General features: G+C 38.2%; 1 protein-coding gene across 3 annotated transcripts in view; it reads right to left on the bottom strand.

The window, feature by feature from the left end:
* Positions 1 to 14830: 14830 nt before the first annotated feature.
* The window catches only part of LOC136858724 (THAP domain-containing protein 5), a 74839-nt gene continuing 66772 nt past the window's right edge, over positions 14831 to 22897 (bottom strand). For all 3 annotated transcript variants that reach the window (XM_067138469.2, XM_068229566.1, XM_068229565.1), the window contains exons 7-8: positions 22619 to 22689; positions 14831 to 19874 (exon numbers count right to left, since the gene is read on the bottom strand). In XM_067138469.2, the coding sequence (XP_066994570.1) occupies positions 19412 to 19874; positions 22619 to 22689 (534 nt within the window). In that variant the 3' untranslated portion in view covers positions 14831 to 19411. The remainder of the gene's footprint in view (positions 19875 to 22618; positions 22690 to 22897) is intronic.

Below are 22897 nucleotides of genomic sequence, written 5' to 3'. Positions count from 1 at the left end.
TATTAGACACAAGTATTCATAAATTTTTACTAACATCACATATTCAAAAATTTTGGAGGGAATAGGAACAATAGAGTCTGAACAATAGCTGATACATTCTGATCTACTTTTTTTTTTTTTTTTTTTTTTTTTTTTTGTACACAGGAACTTCCTTAGATATTTTTAGATGCTCTGGAAAGTAACCAGTTTGAAGATATTCATTTATGATCTTTGTCAGAGGAATAGAGATAGAACTAACAAGCCATTTTAAAATGCGAGTAATTTTAAAATTTGGTTGGTAAAGCCAGTGTGATCCTTGATGTTTGAAGGTTTCATATTATCAACAAATTTCTCCACTTTTCCTCAGATGACCACTCACCATTTAAAATGAAAGTTACATGTAGTCAGTTCAGAATTTTTAAGCTTCTCAGCTTTTCAAAAGCAATACTACTTGGTTGAGGAAAGTAGGAAAGGAGCAGGGAAAGGTGAAGGTGGTAGTGTTTCACGTTGGTACCAACAACGTAAGGCAAGCAGGTATACGTACCAACATAGTTCAGGAAGTGTGGGATTTAGTAAATGCACCATGGGTGAAGTTTAAAGAAACAGAGATTGTTATCAGTGGAATACTGTGTAGGAAGAATCCTGACTGGAAGGTGATTGGGGGTATAAATGAGACTATGGAGTGGGTATGTGGGAAACTGGGAGTGAGACTTCTAGATCCTAATGGGTGGGTAGTGGATAGGGATCTGCGCTCAGATGGCCTTCACTTAAATCGCAGTGATACATATAAGCTAGGAAATTTGTTTAGAGGTGCATTCAGGGAAACGGGGTGGTCTAGGGAGCAGTGACAGCAGTCGCTTAAGTGCGGCCAGTACCCAGTATTCGGGAGATAGTAGGTTCGAACCCACTGTCGGCATGACATAAAAATTTTAGTGTTGAACTGTAGAAGGATTGAAAAGAAAGGAATAGACTTAAGTAATTTAATAGATATATACTTACCAGATATTGTAATAGGAGTTGAATCATGAATGATAAATGATATAACGGCTGCAGAAATATTCTCAAAGAACTGGAGTGTGTATTGTAGAGATAGGATAGGAATGGTAGGAGGGAGAGTGTACATCCTGATGAAAGAAGAATTAGTTAGCTACAATAAAGTCAAAGATGACAAACATGAAATTCTAGCTGTAAGGCTTATCTCTAAAGATAATAGGCAATCCGATGTCTTTGGAGTGTACAGACTGGGAAAAGGTAGCGCTGACACTGATTCAGAATTATTTGATAAGATAATCAGCTGTGTGAGAAGTGATATGGAAAGGAATATGATTGTAGCAGGTGATCTCAATTTTACAAGTGATGAATATCATTTTTGATCCGTATTGGTGATAATTGATTGAAATAATAATAATTTAATTTATTAATTTGTCCACATAATCAATACAATAAATCTTGTCTTTGTTGGATTACATTGACATGTTAATTAAAATGGTACATATTTTGCCTTACATATAGGCATCATCAGCCATGGGTTTAACCTTGAAATAAAATCAGGCAACTGATTTACATATAAATAAGATAAAACTAATTTATAAAATGCCTTGAAGAAACTTGAAAGAAAATTGACATATGATAAAAGACTAGTACAGTGTTGGTTTTAAAGACAAAGCTATGAGTGAGAAGTTTATAATTAGGGAAAGTATATACAATAGTAACATTAAAAGACTATTAATATGAGTAAAATGAATAAATGGACAATTTGTTATAGACAAGTGGTAAAATTGCTGTGAAACGATGTTGACCAACTAACGGTTGGAACTAAACAATAATGAAAATGACAATCGGAATCGTATTTTTAAACATGTCAAATAAAATAAAATTGAGACAGGATCAAGTAACCTGTGATAATTTGTTTACATAAGTCAAAAGTCAATAGCATATGGTGATGTTGTGGTTCACTTTGATGAAGAAGTACGAGGTTGTCGTTGAAGGTTAATATACAATGTTTATATTGGACCTCTATGGACAATGTCATTTGATAACGTTGTTGAGAATAAGGGTTTGTTGACAGGCTCGTCGAAAAGGCAATGTGACAGAAGAATGTAGCTAACGTGTTGAATGTTGGATCAGAAGTAAAATCATTTGACGATGGTGAGAGTAACTTATTATGTTATGAGCTAAAAGCTATTGACAACTCTTTTTTTCCTTTTTTTAATTATCAGCCATGGATTTAACCTTGAAATCAAGAATAGTGTCTAATCCATAGTTTTCTGGGTCTCTTAATGAATAGTAACACTCCGGATATTTTCAAGTCTAAGTTCAGCTTTCTTTTTGGAGGGGGGGGGGGGGGGGGGGGCGAGAGTGGGGGGAGTAACACATAAAAATTAAAAATAGTCAAAAATAGTGTGGATGAAAACTAATGTGAAAGCCTACAATATAGATAGCTCATAAGATTGATCAACAATAACATTACAGTACCAGTAACCACTGTTTGTTGTGATGTGCTTTACAGCTGCGTACCGAATATTTTATTCAAATTTGTTTTATGTTACACCAATACAGGCAGGTCTTATGGCGACGATGGGATGGGAAAGGGCTAAGAGTGTGAAGGAAGCGGTCTTGACCTTAATTAATGTACATCCTGGTGTGACTGGTGACTGCTGATGGTGGGGTTAGAATCCACTATCTCCCAGATGCAAGCTCACAGCTGCACGCCCCTAACCACACGACCAACTTGCCCGGTCATACCGAGTGTAGCAGCCTGCTTGAATATTGGCGGGAAGTAGCTGGGGAGTTAGATAACTTTTTTCTTTAGCATGCTATTCCTCTGGTTCATAAATTTTCTGATACTACTGGTACGTAACACACTGGTTCATCATAGCATTCGAGCTATTCAATCCCTACTCCGCGGCACTGATTGGAATGAGCAGTATGCATACTTAACGAAATAAAAGCAGAGGAGTATTCACGACTGTCTGCGGCCTGGTCATTCCAGCTCTGGAACTTTGGACTGGTAGATCAGCACTGTAGTACTGTTCGTTAAAAGTGAGGAAATGTGCGTTTTTTCATTTGTCGAGTATTTTATATGATAACATTGCTTTTAATAACTACTTCCCTACTGACTTTTTTTAATGACCTATGTTGACTTCAATTAGGAAAACCGCAAAGTCAGTCTTTCTGAAAATCCCGTAGCGAAGCATGGGTACATCAGTTAGTATAGAGCTAGAAACAACCTATATTAGTGTCAAATCCATAGTTTGAGGACTACTGGACTAATTTATACCAAACTTGGTACACATATGATTTACTATTGGAAGACTAGCCGCGTGGGGGTAAGACACCGCTGGCACCCTTATTGGTTGGCAGTGAGGGACGAGAAAAAAGAGTAATTGAAAATAGCGTCGAATCCATAGTTTTTGGGCTTGCTGAGATGATAGTGACACTCCGGATTTTTAAAGGTACAAGTTCAGCCCTCTTTGGCATCGTGGGTGAGTAAAGGTGAAAAGGAGTATTTCCAAAATGACCGAGATAATGAATGTATGTGTGTACGTTCTAGCATAGCTCTCTATCAGTACTGATATAAGTATGACTTACTATCTGGAAAAAATTATTTTGGGGGTAAGAGACCCTTAGCCTCCTAGTGTAGGGGTGAAATGTACAAATAATCGAAAACAACTGATATTTGAGTTGAATGCATAGTTTTTGGGGTCGCTGAGATGAACTATGGCACTCTGGATGCCGTTTAAGACAAAGTTCAGTCCCAATCAGCAGAGGGATTGAGAACGAGTGAAGAAAAGAAAATGTCCAATGCGACCGAATTTACACACATAAGTGTATATGTTCTAGCATACCTCTCAACCAAGCTTGGTACCTATATGAATTACCTGGAAGAAATTATTAGAGGATACGTTTCAGCTAGCACCACTAGCGGCGATGTTGAATTATTAAAAAATACAGAAAGAGGGGTGAAATATTAAAATAATAAATGACAAATATTAATGTACAGTCCACAGTTTTCGGGGTCCCTGAGGTGAATAATGACACTCCGGATGTCTTTGAAGTCCATGTCCGGCAAGCATTAGCAAGAGGATGAGAAGGGGAGTGAAGGAAAATATCCAAACTTATGGAAATTATGCATTCATGTATGATTCTTCCAGCATAGCCCTCATACAGTGTTGGTACACATATCGACTTACTGCCTGAAATATATACTGTTGGAGGAAAAAACCCGTAGCACTCCTAGAGGAGGAGGTGAAATATAAAAATAAACAAAAACGTCTGATATCAAAGTTGAATACATTGTTTACGAGGTTGCTGAGTTGAACTGTGACATAGTGATGGGCAGCGCTCTCGAGAGTCTCGCGAGAATCTCGAGACCAATCCTCCTGTAGTGCAAGCTGTGCGACATACCAGTTATTACGACTGTAAACTTCAAATCAAAATCTCTTTATTTGCAAGTGAGGTGTCTACCTCGGTGGCAAATGGTACACTAAAATACATTATTGTCAAGCACTAAATATTAAATTAACAAGAGAAGAAAATTTTCCTATAATACAATATTATACAATTTACGCTAACAATGTTTTCTATTAAACACACAGCTCATCCTTAATAAATTTATATTGTTTACAAAATTCTACTTATAATATTGCCTGTACTACTTACAAATATAGTCAACTGATATACAGTATGTGGAATTAGTTCAAATTATACTATACAACTGGTATAAGATTAAAATTTACATTACATTTATTTACTTTTTCTTTTCTTTTAGCCATTCTGGATCCTAAGTAGCATAACGACCTGCTGCGTCTTAACCAGAGCCCCTTTTGCCACCACTTTTCAGAGTTCCTGAAGGGCCTTCACAGCAACCGTAGCGGTCCCAGGGCCCTCGAAGTCCCCACTGTACTTCACCCCTACAGGCAGTCCCCTACTTTGGCTGTCCAAACTCCTTAGACCAGGGGATGGAATTAATTTATTCACACACATTTTGTTTTTATTTACAATAACCTGCACTGGTCGAATGCCCTCTAACACTTCATTTATTTTCTCTGTTGCTGTTTATTCTCTTCTTGAATATCTGTACAGATTTTGGAAAAGGATCAAACACTACCCCTGGTAAACTGTTCCATTCCTTCACACCCTTCCCAATGAATGAAAATTTACTACAATCGCTTCTGCTAAAATTCCTTCTAATTTTATATTTTTGGTCAGTCCTGCCGATATAATTATTTTCCAACTGAAGCCTCTCACGGATATCTCCCCATGCTTCTTCTCTTGTATAGGCTCTATATAATCCTATAAGTCTAGTTTTCTCCCTTCTCTTACTTAAAGTTTCCCACCCAAGTTCCTTTAACATTTCTGATACACTACTCTTTCTCCTGAAATCCCCTGTTACAAATCTTGTTGCTTTCCTCTGCACACTATCTATTTCTTTTATTAGGTATTCTTGGTGAGGATCCCAAACACTGTTTGCATATTCCAATAATGGACGAACCATACTCAAGTAACTTTTTTCTTTTAATTCTTTGTTGCACCCTTTAAGTAGCCTCATTATGACATGTAATGATCTGTATGCTTTCCCAACAATGTCATCAATATGACCCTTCCAGTGCAAGTTACTTTCAAATCTCACACCTAAGTATTTGCACTTGCCATCTTTTGGGATAACTACCTCATCCAAAGTATATTCAAATTCAGTTTTAAAGCTCCTGTTTGTAAAAGTTGTAACAGTTGATTTGCCTCCATTAACCTTCATATTATTTTCTTCAACCCATTGTTGGATACTTTCAAGGTCCCATTGTAATTCTGAACAATCCTCAATGTTGTTTATTTCCCTATAAACAATTATGTCATCTTCATACAATCTTATTTTTGATGTTATATTGTTCCCTAAATCATTTGCGTATATTAAGAAAAGTAACGGACCGATTATACTACCCCGTGCAATTCCCTTCCAAACTTTCTCTTCCTGAGATACATTATTTCCTACTTTGACTTTCTGAACCCTTGAATTTAGAAATGTTTTTATCCAACGTGTAACCCTTACGTCCAATCCTATTCCCTCCAATTTCTTTAATAATATTCCATGTTTCACTCTATCAAAGGCTTTGGAAAGATCTATGGCTATGCAATCTAACTGACCTCCTGAATCCAATTGATCTGATATGTCCTGTTGAAATCCCACCAGTTGTGCCTCACAAGAAAATTTCTTTCTAAATCCATACTGGCTCCTCATGAACCAATGTTTATCATCACATATCCCTCTGATGTACTTCGATATTAAACTCTCCAGTATTTTACAAACTATACTGGTCAGGCTGATTGGTCTGTAGTTCTCTTGACTTGATAGTATGTCATTGGCAGTTATTGCGTGAAATAACGTTCTCATATGAAAACGTGTGAGCAAGTACATTACTTCCAAAGCCTGGAAAAGTACTGCATGTTCAACTATGAACCCCTTAATACCATTAACGAAATTGAAAACCAAATGTCAGTATCTTAAACTGTTCACGGCTCATTTGAAGTGGGCATCTTAGCTGAATTACCCTGCATAATTTGTGAATAACTGTAGACTGTACACCTACTTGGATAATATAGAGGCGTGCATTATTTGAACTTAAGACTGGGAAGATGTGCTTGCTACATATGAAAACCCCATTACACGAGTGGAATGTGTAATCTAAAATGACCGACTTTTGCTCCAATTCTTTCAGTAGGGGTGATGGGCAACGCTCTCGAGACTGATTCTCATGTGCTGTGAGCTGTGCGACGGGACGTCCCAGTAACTACGAGGATAGGCTTGATAGTTATCAGCAGTTCTCATATGGAAATGTGTGTGACAATAAATTTTGTCAAAAGCCTAGGAAAGCACTGCAAGTTGAACTATGAGCGCCTTAATGCCATTAACAAAAGTGAAGACAGAATGCCAGGATCTTAAACTGTTCAAGAGTTATTTCAGGTGGACTTCTTAGCTGAATAACCCATGTAATTTGTTAATAACTGTTATTAGGATGTACACCTACCTGGATGCCTCACAAAAGTTGTCGGCAGGGTAGCTTCTTGTGATTCAGACTGGGACGGAGGTGTTCTGTGACCATTCCCCTTCACTTATATTATGTGTTTTTTAAGTGTCGGATCATTCCAGAAGTACTTTACTTCTTTTGAATAAACAACACAGCAGGCTGTGCTATGTGGCATATCTTCAAAATAACCCACATCCACGACTTACGTTGCATTTCGAACATCGTCTTCAAGTTGTCGACATACAACTAGACACAATTACACATTGCACTGTCATATACCGAAGTACCTAATTATTGTTATTAACAAATACATCGCAAATGGGAAATATCCCGGTGGCAACGGTCACTTACAATAGTGTACTAATAACCAGCATACTGATGTGGGCAAGTTTTCCTTCGTAAACAGGACCATAAGTGATTGGAATAAATTACCTGCAGCAGTCTGATAGATTCTCTTCCGGTATCAAATCGTTTAAGATGATTAATGCTAGTGCAAAGTGAAAAGTAAAAGCTGTAAATGACGGACACTGAATTTGTGATTTTTTGCTGGATTTAGAATGTTAAACTAGTAGTATTTCTTCTAATATTTTCTCTACTTGGAATTGCTTGTTGTTGTAGTTGTTGGATAATTATAATTTAACTTTAACATTAGTTGTAGTCAGTGATTTAGTTGGAACGAAATATTTACAGGAACTCACCTTAGCAATTTACAAATGGACTCGTTTTGGGTGTCAAAATCAGCGGCCTCATGTTTCCGACAAGTTGTTTCATCACCTGAACGTCTCCCCTTTCGTAGCCATGACTTGAAATATGAATGCGGGTTAAATATATGCAGAGGAGGCCCAACGCTGCTTATGAAAATAAGTCTGTTTGATCTTCCATCCAGCAGCCTATTTCTCTTTTCGGTGAGAATCTCATTCACGGTACTGAAAGCTCCTTCAGTTTCTGTTGAAGAGATGGGAATGGTCTGCACAGTCTTGATTAGAGGCATCAGCTCCATTGGAATTTCCTTGGTCTCAACATACTTTCTAAAAGCATTAATGTACCTCGTCTTGTCTGACACGTGGAAAAAGCCACAAAGGTTGCCAACACTCTCATCACCATAGTAGATATCCAAAGTAGAAGTGGAGGACCAGTTATTTTTGTATAGTACCTTTGAATCACTGATACATTTTGTCATTCTCTCATGTCTCTGCTGACTAGAGCTGGAACCGAGATGAGATGACGTTGCTACATTTTCCATAAGGCTGTTGTTTAAATTGTTCATAAGACTTCTGAGAAACTGCTTTCTGTCAACTCAACAAGAGCATCAAACATAATTGCTATATTATCCAGGAATTCTACACATGTTAACATATTTTCTAGGCTTTGGAATTTTGCCCTTTCTTTGGAGTCTTTCTGGTGGTCTTTTTGGGCTCACTAAAATGTTTCACTAGTGCACTATAGTTTTCCCAGACAGCTTTTACAGTTCTCTGGCTCGATGCTACCCATCTTATTGTAAATATTTTGGATTCACGTGGATTCACACAATCATAACAAGTGGAAGAAGGTTGTTGAGCTCACTTTCCGCTCTCCGAATCCAATAGCAGTGTAGCCAACATTAGAGAACCAGAAAACCACCCAGGAGTGTAAAATCGACCGTATCTTATGAACATAAAACCGTAAGTTTCGATATTAATCTGCAAGAGTACACCCATGACGTTTCAGTGCTATGTATTATAAGATTTTCTTACTGAATGTAAAAATCTTACGTCATTGTAAAGCAGGAAAATATTTTCCGGAACGGCGTTCCGGTCTAACTAGACCACTGCTTGTAGTGTTAGCTAGTAGTAAGTTCAGCTTATAGTATTGTAAGCCATAGTGTTAAGTAATGGAAATACTTAAGTTATATGTGAATTTGTGTATAATGTCGCAGGATTTAGAAAGTTAAACTAGTAGCATTTCTTATCATATTTTCTTTCGTTGTTGTCGTTATAGTTGTAGGGTAAAGATGGTTTGACTTCACTTTATTGTCACTTGTAATGTTAAGCTAGTAGAAAATCCCACTGTCAGCAGCCCTGAAGATGGTTTTCCGTGGTTTCCCATTTTCACACCAGGCAAATGCTGGGGCTGTACCTTAATCAAGGCCACAGCCGCTTCCTTCCCACTCCTAGGCCTTTCCTGTCCCATCGTCGCCCTAAGACCTATCTGTGTTGGTGCGACAAAAAGTAAATAGCAAAAAAAAAGCTAGTAGAAAGCGCAACCTATAGTATTGTAAGCGGTAGTGTTAAGCACTGGAAATCCTGAATTTGTTTATGATGCTGGATTTAGAAAGTTAAATTAGTAGTACTTCTTGTAATATTTCCTTTCCATGGAATTGTTTGTTGTACTCTTGTTGTTGTTGTTGTTGTTGGGTAAATATGCTAACTTTACATATGGCGCGAATACTCTGTAACATTGTAAGGAATTATTTCGTCACCAAAATATCGGTAAACAAAAGCAGTGGCCATAATATATTGAATGTGGAGTCTGATAATGATGTACACCTACCTATCGAAACAATTGGAGCAAACTCCACCCACGTATAATGGTGGTTGCATATGCAGCAGGGCGCTTCTTGCCTCGTCTCGAGTTTGAATAATGCACGCCTCGAGTACTGTATCCAGGTAGGTGTACCCACAGTAGCCATCAGTTTCTGTACTTAGCCTATTCATTCATGTACTTACCACTGCATACAATGCCAGAATGCGTATCCTTTATAATTATGTTATACTCCGTCAAAATAGACCTCGCTAGAAATGAGAGAAACGGACGCCTTAGTTGCTTGTTGACACGTATTTACGGAACGGAGGAGGTGCGTGGTTTGCTATTTGCATACTTGGCGAAAACAACGCTCTCAAGACCTCTCGAAATTTCTCGAGAAGTAGTGTCTGCGCTAGTCTCGGGAAATCTCGAGATCTCGTCTCAGACTGCCCATCACTAGTCGACAGGATAGCTTCTTCTGATGTAGATTGGGCCGGAGGTGTTCTGTGACGATTCCTCTTCATTGATATTATGCGTTCGTAAGTGCCGGATCATCCCAGAAGTATTTCTGCTGACGTATTTTGCTTTTTTTTTTGAACAAACAACACAGCAGGCTGTGCTATGAGACATCTCTTCAAGATAACCGACATCGACGACTTACATTGCGTTTCGGACATCGTCTTCAAGTTGTCGCGTACAACTAGTACGATTTCACATTACACCATCATATATCAAAGTACCTAATTATGACGGAAATACTCTATAACAATGTAAGGAATTCTTTCCTTCGTCACCAAAATATCGGGAAACACAAGTAGTGGTCATGTTATTGAATGTGGGGTCCGATAACAATGTGCACCTATCCGTCGAAACAACTGGAGCAAACTGAAATATTTTAGATTACACATTCCACTCATGCTTAATGGTGGTTGCATATGCAGCAAGGCGCATCCTGCCTCGTCTCGAGTTCGAATAATGCATGCCTCTAGTATCCAGGTACGTGTACCTACAGTAGCCATCAGGTTCTGTATGTAAACCACTCACTCGTGTACCTACCAGTGCATACAATGCCAGAATGCGTATCTTTTATAATTACCGGTACGTTATACTGAGTCAAAATATATCCCGGTAGAAATGAACGCCCTAGTCGCTTGTTCACACGTATTTACGAAATGGAGAAGGCCCGTGGTTGGCTATTCACATACTCGGCACAAATAACATTCAGCTCCGACTACCTGTAGGCCTACGACGCTGTGCTCGCCGCACAATGCGGGGACAATGCTCTCGACATCTCTCGCGAGAAATAGTACCTACGCTGGTCTTGAGAAATCTCGACACCTAGTCTCAGACTGCCCATCACTACTGTGACACTCAGGATTCTGGTTAAGTCTTACTTCAGCCGCAATCAGAATGGAGGTTGAGAAGGGGTGAACATGAATGTAAAAATAACCAAGATTATGGATGTATGTGGGTATGTTTCAGAATAGCTCTCAAAGAAAGTGCGTACACATGACATACCATCTGAAAAATACTGTATACTATTGGGGGAAAATACTTCTAACACTATGAGGGAATTGGGGGGGGGGGGGTAAAATATAAAGTAAACGAAAACGACTGATATTAATGTCAAATTCATTTTTACCAGGTCGCTGAATTGAACTGTGACACTCTGGATGGTGGTTAAGTCCTACTTCTGCCACAGTCAGATTGGAAGTTGAGAACGGGTGAAAATGAATGAAAAAATGACTGAGATTATGGATGTATGTTCCAGAATAGCTCTCAACAAAACTTCAAATCAAAATCTCTTTATTTGCAAATGAGGTGTCTACCTCGGTGGCAAATGGTACACTAAAATACATTATTGTCAAGCACTAAATATTAAATTAACAAGAGAAGAAAATTTTTCCTATAATACAATATTATACAATTTACGCTAACAATGTTTTCTATTAAACACACAGCTCATCCTTAATAAATTTATATTGTTTACAAAATTCTACTTATAATATCTCCTGTACTACTTACAAATATAGTCAACTGATATACAGTATGTGGAATTACTTCAAATGATACTATACAACTGGTATAACATTAATACTTACATTGCATTTATTTATTTCTTCTTCTTCCTTCGTTATGCCCATTCATAGAGCGCGTTTGAACTTGATAGTTGGTTTGATGGTTTGTGCCTTCTTATCCTCCCAAAATCTCTTCATGAATGCACTGTGTTGCATCTTGTGTTCTGTCGACCACTTCCTACCAGTTGTCTTTTTTGGTTTCTCCCTAAATTTATGATTAGCTACTTTGGTTCTAAAAGCTCCACGATTTTCCATGATGTCGTCTGTAATATTTATTTCTTGGAGGTCCGCCATTTATTTATTTACTATATATTTTTTTTTTTTTTTTTTTTACCCGTTTTGGATCCTAAGTAGCATAACGACCTGCTGCGTCTTAACCAGAGCCCCTTTTGCCACCACTTTTCAGAGTTCCTGAAGGGCCTTCACAGCTACCGTAGCGGTCCCAGGGCCCTCGAAGTCCCCACTGTACTTCACCCCTACAGGCAGTCCCCTACTTTGGCTGTCCAAACTCCTTAGACCAGGGGATGGAATTAATTTATTCACACACATTTTTTTAAATTTACAATAACCTGCACTGGTCGAATGCCCTCTAACACTTCATTTATTTTCTCTGTTGCTGTTTATTCTCTTCTTGAATATCTGTACAGATTTTGAAAAAGGATCAAACACTACCCCTGGTAAACTGTTCCACTCCTTCACACCCTTCCCAATGAATGAAAATTTACCCCAATCGCTTCTGCTAAAATTCCTTCTAATTTTATATTTGTGGTCAGTCCTGCCGATATAATTATTTTCCAACTGAAGCCTCTCACGGATATCTCCCCATGCTTCTTCTCCTGTATAGGCTCTATATAACCCTGTAAGTCTAGTTTTCTCCCTTCTCTTACTTAAAGTTTCCCACCCAAGTTCCTTTAACATTTTTGATACACTACTCTTTCTCCTGAAATCCCCTGTTACAAATCTTGCTGCTTTCCTCTGCACACTAACTATTTCTTTTATTAGGTATTCTTGGTGAGGATCCCAAACACTGTTTGCATATTCCAATAATGGACGAACCATACTCAAGTAACTTTTTTCTTTTAATTCTTTGTTGCATCCTCTAAGTAGCCTCATTATGACATGTAATGATCTGTATGCTTTCCCAACAATGTCATCAATATGACCCTTCCAGTGCAAATTGCTTTCAACTTGGTACACATATGACCATCAGGGGGGGAAAAGAACCTGTGAAGATGGAACATCCCAAGCCCCGCGAAGGTTGGAGAATGGGAGGGACTGACATGCAAAAATAATGGAAAATAACTTATATTAATGTCGCCCAAATCCTTGGCTGAATGGACAGCCTAGCGGCCTTCGGTTCGGTGGGTCCTGGGTTTGATGCCCGGTCGGGTAGGGGATTTTAATCACTTCTGATTAATTCTTCTGGTTCAGGGACTGGGTGTTTATGTTTTTCCCAACACTTCTTCATATTCAGACAACGTACTATACTACCAACTACAACAGGAACATGCAATACTGATTAATGATTATGATCCTCCATATAGGATTGGTGTCAGAGAAGGCATCCGGTTGTAAAACACAGCCAAAGCCACACCTACGACACAGTTCGTTCCCTCAAACCCACATGGTGGGAAAAGTGGTAGAAGAACCTATATGGATGTCGAATCCATTGTTTATGTGTCACTGAGACGAACTGCTATGCTCTGGATACTGTTAAAAACCATACTCAGCCTCCATTCAGACTGGATGCTGAGATGGGCTTAAAAGTACACTGACTGACAGAGCAAATGCAACACCAAGAAGGAGTGGTTCGAAAGGGATGAAAGTTGGGGAAAAAACAGAGACGGCACGGACGAATAATTGATGTTTATTTCAAACCGATATGCAGGTTACACAATGCGCACGGCATCGTCTCAGTAGGATGTAGGACCACCGCGAGCGGCGATGCACGCAGAAACACGTTGAGGTACAGAGTCAATAAGAGTGCGGATGGTGTCCTGAGGGACGGTTCTCCATTCTCTGTCAACCATTTGCCACAGTTGGTCGTCCGTACGAGGCTGGGGCAGAGTTTGCAAACGGCGTCCAATGAGATCCCACACGTGTTCAATTGGTGAGAGATCTGGAGAGTACGCTGGCCATGGAAGCATCTGTACACTTCGTAGAGCCTGTTGGGAGATGCGAGCAGTGTGTGGGCGGGCATTATCCTGCTGAAACAGAGCATTGGGCAGCCCCTGAAGGTACGGGAGTGCCACCGGCCGCAGCACATGCTGCACGTAGCGGTGGGCATTTAACGTGCCTTGAATACGCACTAGAGGTGACGTGGAATCATACGCAATAGCGCCCCAAACCATGATGCCGCGTTGTCTAGCGGTAGGGCGCTCCACAGTTACTGCCGGATTTGACCTTTCTCCACGCCGACGCCACACTCGTCTGCGGTGACTATCACTGACAGAACAGAAGCGTGACTCATCGGAGAACACGACATTCCGCCATTCCCTCCTCCAAGTCGCTCTAGCCCGGCACCATGCCAGGCGTGCACGTCTATGCTGTGGAGTCAATGGTAGTCTTCTGAGCGGACGCCGGGAGTGCAGGCCTCCTTCAACCAATCGACGGGAAATAGTTCTGGTCGATATTGGAACAGCCAGGGTGTCTTGCACATGCTGAAGTATGGCGGTTGCCGTGACGTGTGGGGCTGCCACCGCTTGGCGGCGGATGCGCCGATCCTCGCGTGCTGACGTCACTCGGGCTGCGCCTGGACCCCTCGCACGTGCCACGTGTCCCTGCGCCAACCATCTTCGCCACAGGCGCTGCACCGTGGACACATCCCTATGGGTATCGGCTGCGATTTGACGAAGCGACCAACCTGCCCTTCTCAGCGCGATCACCATACCCCTTGTAAAGTCGTCTGTCTGCTGGAAATGCCTCCGTTGACGGCGGCCTGGCATTCTTAGCTATACACGTGTCCTGTGGCACACGACAACACGTTCTACAATGACTGTCGGCTGAGAAATCACGGTACGAAGTGGGCCATTCGCCAACGCCGTGTCCCATTTATCGTTCGCTACGTGCGCAGCACAGCGGCGCATTTCACATCATGAGCATACCTCAGTGACGTCAGTCTACCCTGCAATTGGCGTAAAGTTCTGACCACTCCTTCTTGGTGTTGCATTTGCTCTGTCAGTCAGTGTAAATAGTCTAAAATAACCGAGATTAATGTTGAATCCACAGCTTTTGGGGTTGCAAGGATGACAGGTGGCAGTCCCAATGACAGTTGAAATCGTGTACATCGTATCTACAGTGCGATGGGTAAATACATATAGTTATCACTTACTATATTTTTGACAGGGTCAAATACTTTCCAGACAATTCGGGCTTCCATAACGATGAACTTTTACTCGAAAATAAAATAATCTAAAACTCGAAATCAAACACATTTCAATAACTCAAAAACTACATAGTACATCATAAAACATCAATCAACATTTCAAAAAGGAATTCTATAAAAATTCACTCCACACATAACTGGTAATAAAAATCTTAATGGTAAACATTCAAAAAATATCTGGGCAACGCCAGATACCGTACTACAGCTAGTATGTTATGAAATATCTTAGTAGATTAGATATGAAACATACTGTAAATGTAATTTCTTGATAATATGAACATTAAAAATATTATATAATAGCATTTATTTCCTACCTCTGGTTACAAAAATGGTAAAAATTCATACGGTAATAAAACAATGTTATTTGCTATAACTATACATATATTTATTATCTGAGTCAAAATATTAAGCTGTTTTAAGTTTCTTATTTTTCTGTCAACATTACATCATTCTCCAGCATTCTCACTTTTTACAAAATAATTCAGCATAATTTATAACCACAGTTACTAATACAAGTCTTACAGCAACTTTACACAAATACAAACAAAATTCTTCAAAATTTATCAACATTCTAGCATTGCAGTATTTCAGATAACTGGTAAATATCTGTGAAGTTAATTCTTCATAAGTCCCAGCTGATTCATGCAAGCTAAATTTTGCTTTTAAAATGATGAACTATGATGAACTATGCTCTGCATTACAAACCATACAATACAAATTACAATTACATACAGTTCTGAGGGTAGCTTGTAATGCTTCAATTAAAATGAACTCAGGTGGTATTCCAAGATCCAGTTTTATTAATTTGCAGCAATGAAACGTGCATTTCACAATTTTGTCTTACTTCATTTATGACCATAATGTATATCCTGCAATATAATTTAAAATTGGGAGTGCTGCTTTAAGTATAAAATACATTCAAAACTTAGCTAAATAGTGTAATTTCTACTGGGGTCTGTGGTTAAACACAGCACGACAGTAGTGTTGTGAATGAAACATTTCTATTTTTGCCCGAATAAATATAGATGAGTAATCTTGAACATTGCTGAAAAAGTTATTCTTGCACTCAGATAACAAAATTTACCTACAACATAAAATAAGATAAACATATTTATTTTTCAAATAAATTACACTTATCAACATCACTTCCTTCGAGAAAAAAATATGCTTCGAACATAATCAAAACAATGTTCAAACATACAAATATATGATCTTTAGGCAGCAGATGTAAACACGTTGACTAGATTTTACACCTTATTGCAGCCTAAGCCAAAGATCAAGATGGTCAATCTCGCAGCAAGTCCTTTCTTGTTGGCCTCACACTGGACCAACATTTTGCTGTACAATCATCATTGCCAGAAACTGTCAAAGAAGCTGAGTACAAAAGTAAACCTGCTATATAAAAAAGCGGAAAGCAAACGGGGAGCAGATTCTAACACTCTTTGCACTGTCTCACTTGCTCTTGCATTTCCAGCTGATGAGTAGTAACGTGTTTGTGTATAGAAAAACAGCATGCTCTCAACCACTCAAAGTACAGCTAAGTGAAGCAAAAAGAATTGCTACTGGCACAATAAGATCCACAAGAAGTGTTTGGATGACATTCACCCTGAAGTTCAAATTATCTATTCTAGTTCAGGGTGAATTTCTCCTGCAAATGGTAATTCCATTTAAAATTGGAACATTTATAAACATTCTGAATAACTAGATGTACTAGGTCATTTCTTTCTCTCTGAAAGATAACCATGAAGCAGCTAATCTTTCAGACCGACTCCACCCTTGCGATCATTAAAGTCGGCAACCTAAAAAGACTTCTTTTTCCTGACAATGCTTTGTTTTCTTTGTGACTGTTTCTGCCCCATGGAATGTAGAAATCATTGTGACAGTTTCCTTATAATGCCACTTTAGGACACATAACATGATCGGAATGCCGAGCTATTACTTCCTCCTCCTTTAGTTTTGTGTTGATCACATCTTTCGGGATGTCCTTTCTGCTGAGGTGCAAAGTTCCTACACAGTCAGTTTTCAATGATTTCAATTTATGAGCCAACACAGGTGAATTATAAAAATTATCCTTGCACAACATGTATCCCTTGTTGACAAGTGGCTCCACAAGTGATAAAACAATAGCATAAGTATTTGTTGTGTCTGTTGATATGCGTGTTGTTTCAGATAGAGTATCTTTGCCTGTATACATTATAAATTACCAAAGCCTGAACTTGACTCACATAATTCGTACAATTTTATGCCAAATTTTGCCGATTTTAGAGGTATATATTGCTTGAAAACAAACTACCCTGCTATACGATTAGCAACTCGTCAACTGCAATGTTCTGTTCTGGTAAGTACAAAGTCTGGAATTTATTTTCTAGGTAGGACATAACTGGATAAATTTTGAAAAGTTTGGAGAGTCCCTGATATGTATCAACTGCCTCATTATTGGTGAAATGCATAAAATTACTAACTGATCCAAATCCAGCCAATGAAATAACAGACCCAAAAATTGGTGTGGACAGAATAAGAGTTTTTAGAAAAATAGCTTTGTAGTATAGGCTTTTGTTTATACCCAATAGCATGTAAAGAGCAATCACAACATATATCTCATCCTTTGTGACTCGCTTCCAATCCCCCATTCTGGAACGAAGTGGTAATAAGCCCCTAGATCAGATTATTTGCTCAGCATATAAATTTTTCACGAACTATTAGTTCCACTAACTCGTCTGTAAAGAACATCTTAAAAACCTTTACACCATCACATTCTCCAACTGCTCCATTCTGAGGTCCTGGATTCTTCCCTATAAACTGTTCCCATCGAAATGTATTAGCCGTGACATGCACATTGCCATTCTGCGCACTATCACTTGTATCTGATTCCGAACCAAGGACTTTGCATACAGCAATGTCATCCACATCACTCAAATCACCATCTGAATCTAACAAACTTTCACCAGAACCACTCAACTGTTCTAAAACATCCTCTATTTCAATGCTCGATATTTCGCACTTGCTTGTAGAAGCCATCTCCACTCACGACCAAAGGAATTCAAGACAGCGCATGATAAGGAAAAAGGATGGGAGCATGTGATAAGGAAAAAGGATGGGAAAGAACAGCCTCAAGAGAGCCCTGAATAGATAAAATTTATGGTTATGTTGACAGTCCGGTTCTTTCCCCAACAGGAAATGAAGGTATAATTCAAGAACTGTGCATAGTAACCACCAGATAGCAGGGAAGGACATTGCTTGCTTCTGGTGGCAGAGATAAACATCCCTTTAAATATCACTCAAATTTCAGTGACAAAACACTATCGAAATAGGGAACAAGGTATATCAGTTGAAAGCTCGAACCTTTCGCTTCAAGGAGAAATGAGTTAAAACACAAACAGCTTCGATCGTAACCGCTGGATTGCAGTACAATACACGCAATAATGTATTGAACAGGTGGATTTTAATAAAACTTTGTTATTGCATACATGCATGTACCATGCGAGAAGTGCTTATCACTCCAAGCTAACAGGTTAAGGTGCAAATTTTACCTTATCATTGTACATGCTATGCAATAATAATAATTATTATTATTTGCTCTAGTTTTTTCTCCATTGCAGAATTAAGTTCAAACTATTTTCTAATACTTGTGGGAAAATTACTCTATTACAATTGGTACGTATTATTCCCTTGGGTTTCATTGTTTGCAATACAAATAAGTGCATTATGATATAAATATATTATTGCTTATTCTTCTTTTCACTGTCATGAATGTCAAGTTTAGGTTATGTCACTCTCCAATTTATTTATTTTTTTGCAAGACTGTCACAAGTGTAAATGTTTGTGGATGAATGGCTCTTCAAAATAAATCATTTTATTATATAATCAACATCATTATTTTCTTTTTCGAAAGTATCAATTGCATAATTTGAAACTTGTACTGGAATGAAGAATTATACTATACATTCCCCTTCATTAAACTGATCTCCTCCAAAGTAATGATTTTTGGTTAACGATACATCAAACTTATTTTCCACTCCATCCACAAATTCCACACCTGGGTTTAGTTTTATGAACTCGTCCAATATGATTTGAGCAGTAATTGAAAATCTTCAGACAGTGTGAGCAGTATAAGGCCAATTACAGAAAACATCACATCTGTCATTAGACTATTCCGCGAATAAATCCCCTCTTGCATTTACTACAAAGGAATGCATTTTCTCGGGTATATACTCAAATGTGTTACACTATATTGTACCGGAGTTCTGTTCGGGGCAAAGAAAGACTTTCAACAACTACGATTGAGAGATGTCTTTATCTATATGAGGAATAATGTGTTTCATCATGCTATACCCTCCCACATTACGGACATTCATATAAGTTTGAGGAGTTACGAGTTCCTGAGCATTCAACCAGACCTCATCAGCAGGACAAAACCTACTTAAATCCCAGACATGGAACTGTTCCTATCGTATGTGTATACGTTCATGAATTTCCAATGTCCTTGGTTGAAAAAACGTCTTTGAACAATATTTACAACGATGTTTCCTTTTCGTGTGTGTTAATAAATGTGTCTTTAGCGTATAGTGCTGATTGTAGGCTTTATCACACATTGGACAAGGGTAAGGTTTCTCAACACCATGGCCCTTTAAATGTTTGATATATTTATTATTTGTGGTGAATACTTTCTCACAACGACTGCATGGAACAACCCTTCTTTCAAAATGGAAAGCCATGTGCTTCAAGAGACGCGTAAAAGAACAAAAACACTCTTTACATATTTTACAACCATACAACTTTTGCCTGTTTGCCACATGCTGCGTGAAACCCGAGGAGTCTTTATATCTTTTGCCACAATGAATACACCTCTGATCTTGTATGGAAGAACATCTTCCTTCTTCCATACCAAATGATGAAACTGAAGAGTCACTGAAAAAAGAAATAAATGTGTAACTTCAGATTATGTTGGATTTAAAAATCTAATATTTGGGGAAACTCTCTCGGCTTACTTTTTGTCAAAACTCAATTGTTGCACAAAATACGTGTATAGAAATGGAGTACAATGGGTTGCGACACAGCCGGAAGTTTCTCTTAGCAAGAATGCATGGAGAAAACTGAGGAAATTCAAATAAATATAGTAGTTAATACAATGCATATAATTGCAGTATAATAATATTAATTTGTCCCAGTTGATGTACATATTTATTATAATAAAGTAAAGAAATACTGCAGTTAAATACCATAATGTTACTTCTAAAACCAAGTAACTGTGTGAATATTACATCTCCACTCGGTGGTGTGTGAGCAACAATAGATCGTTGGCAGCATCCTGGATATTCAACCCACAATTCTGTTCCAAACTGGACGACGCGACAGGAGACGATGGAATCATGGCATTCTTTGATGATGTTGTAAGTGCAAGTGAGATCTAAACATTACAAGAAGACTTATAGCTGGTATCACAGAATGTCACAGAGGTCTGCTGGATTAGTGATAATCCTTGACCTACTACAACATAAAACATGCTACTCTTGTGGTACAACCAATGGATGAGCATAAACAGCTGTCCTGGTGGTATGAGCCACTCACTCATCAGGCCAAGGTGTGGTAACCATATTTCTTGGCTGGGTAGATGAAGCCGTCTGTTTTCGACAGAGTCAGTAGTTTGCTGTAAATCAGCAACTGTTTGCATGTGACACAGAGCTGGTACACTTTCAACATGTCTAAGTCTTCTAAGAAGAGTAAACAACAAACCTCATCGTGCTTGTTTGCTCACCTTCTTTAGATCCCTGTCAGACCACAAGCGGTCACATTGCACTCAAGGCCAATCTTGGTCTTCGTAAACAAGTTTTAAGCAAATATTATTTGTTTCCCATCTTGTTTCCTGATTATGCATGAAACGAGTAAATCACCAGATGTGTTGAAATGCATGTACTGGTAACTAGAACGCATACTGAAGTGTACATCAATTTGTGAAGCAATGTCAGTTATGGCACTGGCACCAGGGCGGGAGGGATCTTCACATTTAAATTATTCCTCTTCCTCTTCAACACTGATTTGCAGTACATTTCTGCAATCGCCATGAGCTACTCTTTCTTCTGAAGGCCATTCCATAAAATTCCACAGGTATAAAATTATGAAATATTTTCATATTACTGGTACCAATTTTAAAAAAGATTATTTCAGCCATTATTGCTTAACAATATTATAACTCCTTAAATGTGTACTATAGAGTTCATTTCATTCTGAGAGACTTGTATATCATTTACATTGGTTAATCCTCGGGAAGTATGTCAATTCGTAGGTGGTACCTTGAATATTTCCGAGAAGTGTTCTTATAGGAGAGTCATCTCGGAAACTGTAAAAGACCAGGCTGAGTGGTTCACACTGTTGAGGTGCTGGCCTTGGCAATTTCAATCCTGGCTCAGTTCGGAGATATTTGTAGGTGCTCAAATACGTCAGCCTCATGTCGGTAGATTTACTGCCATGTAAAAGAACTCATAAGGGAGAAAATTCAGTTACCTCAGCATGTCTGAACTGCCAAAACGTAGTCTCTGGGAACCCGGTCTTCTAGGGCAGCTATCCCTTGTAGACACACACACACTCTCTCTCTCTATATATATATATATATATATAAAAGGTAATCAAGAATTTCAAAATTTTGTGAAAGAATGTGTAGGAACAAAAGGTGACAGTGACTCTTTAACAATATTAGGATGGGCATATTTGAAGATTGATATCTTATCCTAGGTTATCCTTATCCTGCACTAGTGTAGAAACTTTTATTAACATGTACATGGATGAAAAAAGTAACCATGTAATTCATGTTCATGATTAACTATTTACAAACATACAGAAGATTTTAGTCTCAATAACAGTTTTGTAGTAAATTTGAGCATTTTTTTTCTAATTTGTATTTCAAAATATTATTTTACAAAAATTTAACAGAAGCTGATCCAGACTTATGCCCCTCTTGTGTGCACATACCTTCGACTACCTCCGGTGCCTCTCCTCAGGTTTCTATCATGATGTTTGTATGTACTTCCCTACATCAATTTCACCAATCTTTCCAAGGTCAAAATTACACCCAAAATTGCTGTATTTTCACTAAATATTCAGCAAAATGAACTCATTTTAGGCACCAAAATCAGCCAAAAATAATCAACATAAAATCACATACCTACCCATACATTATGTAACATTATCTAAAATATCTGTAAAATCAGAATAAAACAAGTGAAGAACCGAAATTTTTGTGACTAATAATGAAAGTGTTTAACAATTAGCCTACAAATGTTTAAACCAATATAACATTCAGGTTTTTCAGTCTGTTGATAACACTAATTAAAAATACATAAAACGCTATAATATACCTATAAGTGTGTGTGTAATTTTTTTCTACCAATTAAAAACACATATAACACTATAACATACCTGTAGTAGTTTGTACTTTTTTTACAGGTATGTTACAGTGTTATTTATGCTTTTAATTACAGTTTTCAACAGACGGAAAAACCTGAAAGTTACATTAACTAATTTGACACTAATATCTAAATAAAAAGAACAAAAATTAAATTAAACCCTGCAGCTTAACAATATAACAAGAAGAAGAAGAAGAAGAAGAAGAAGTCACTGGCCTTTAACATTACTATTATAATATCTGTACTACTTACTGAGAGTCCGTAGTTTCAGTGATAGCTCCAACTGAATTTTCTTCCCCCCTATCAAGTTCATCTTCAATATCCTGTTGAAATAATACAATAAACAATTATTTCAATCATACAAGAGCACAAAATTTATTATTAATACATTTCATAGATTAATTTTCAATGAGGCTAACAATGGGTGGTTTGCTACCATAAGCCTCCTAACTGAGACTGCCACTGGTTCTGTTGTGTTTCAAGTTAAACTAAGGCTGACAGTGGATAAGATGTTTGAGACAATGATCCTGC

Source organism: Anabrus simplex, chromosome 1 (assembly GCF_040414725.1).
Source record: "Anabrus simplex isolate iqAnaSimp1 chromosome 1, ASM4041472v1, whole genome shotgun sequence".
NCBI lineage: Eukaryota > Metazoa > Arthropoda > Insecta > Orthoptera > Tettigoniidae > Anabrus > Anabrus simplex.
This window is presented reverse-complemented; position numbering and strand designations above follow the sequence as displayed.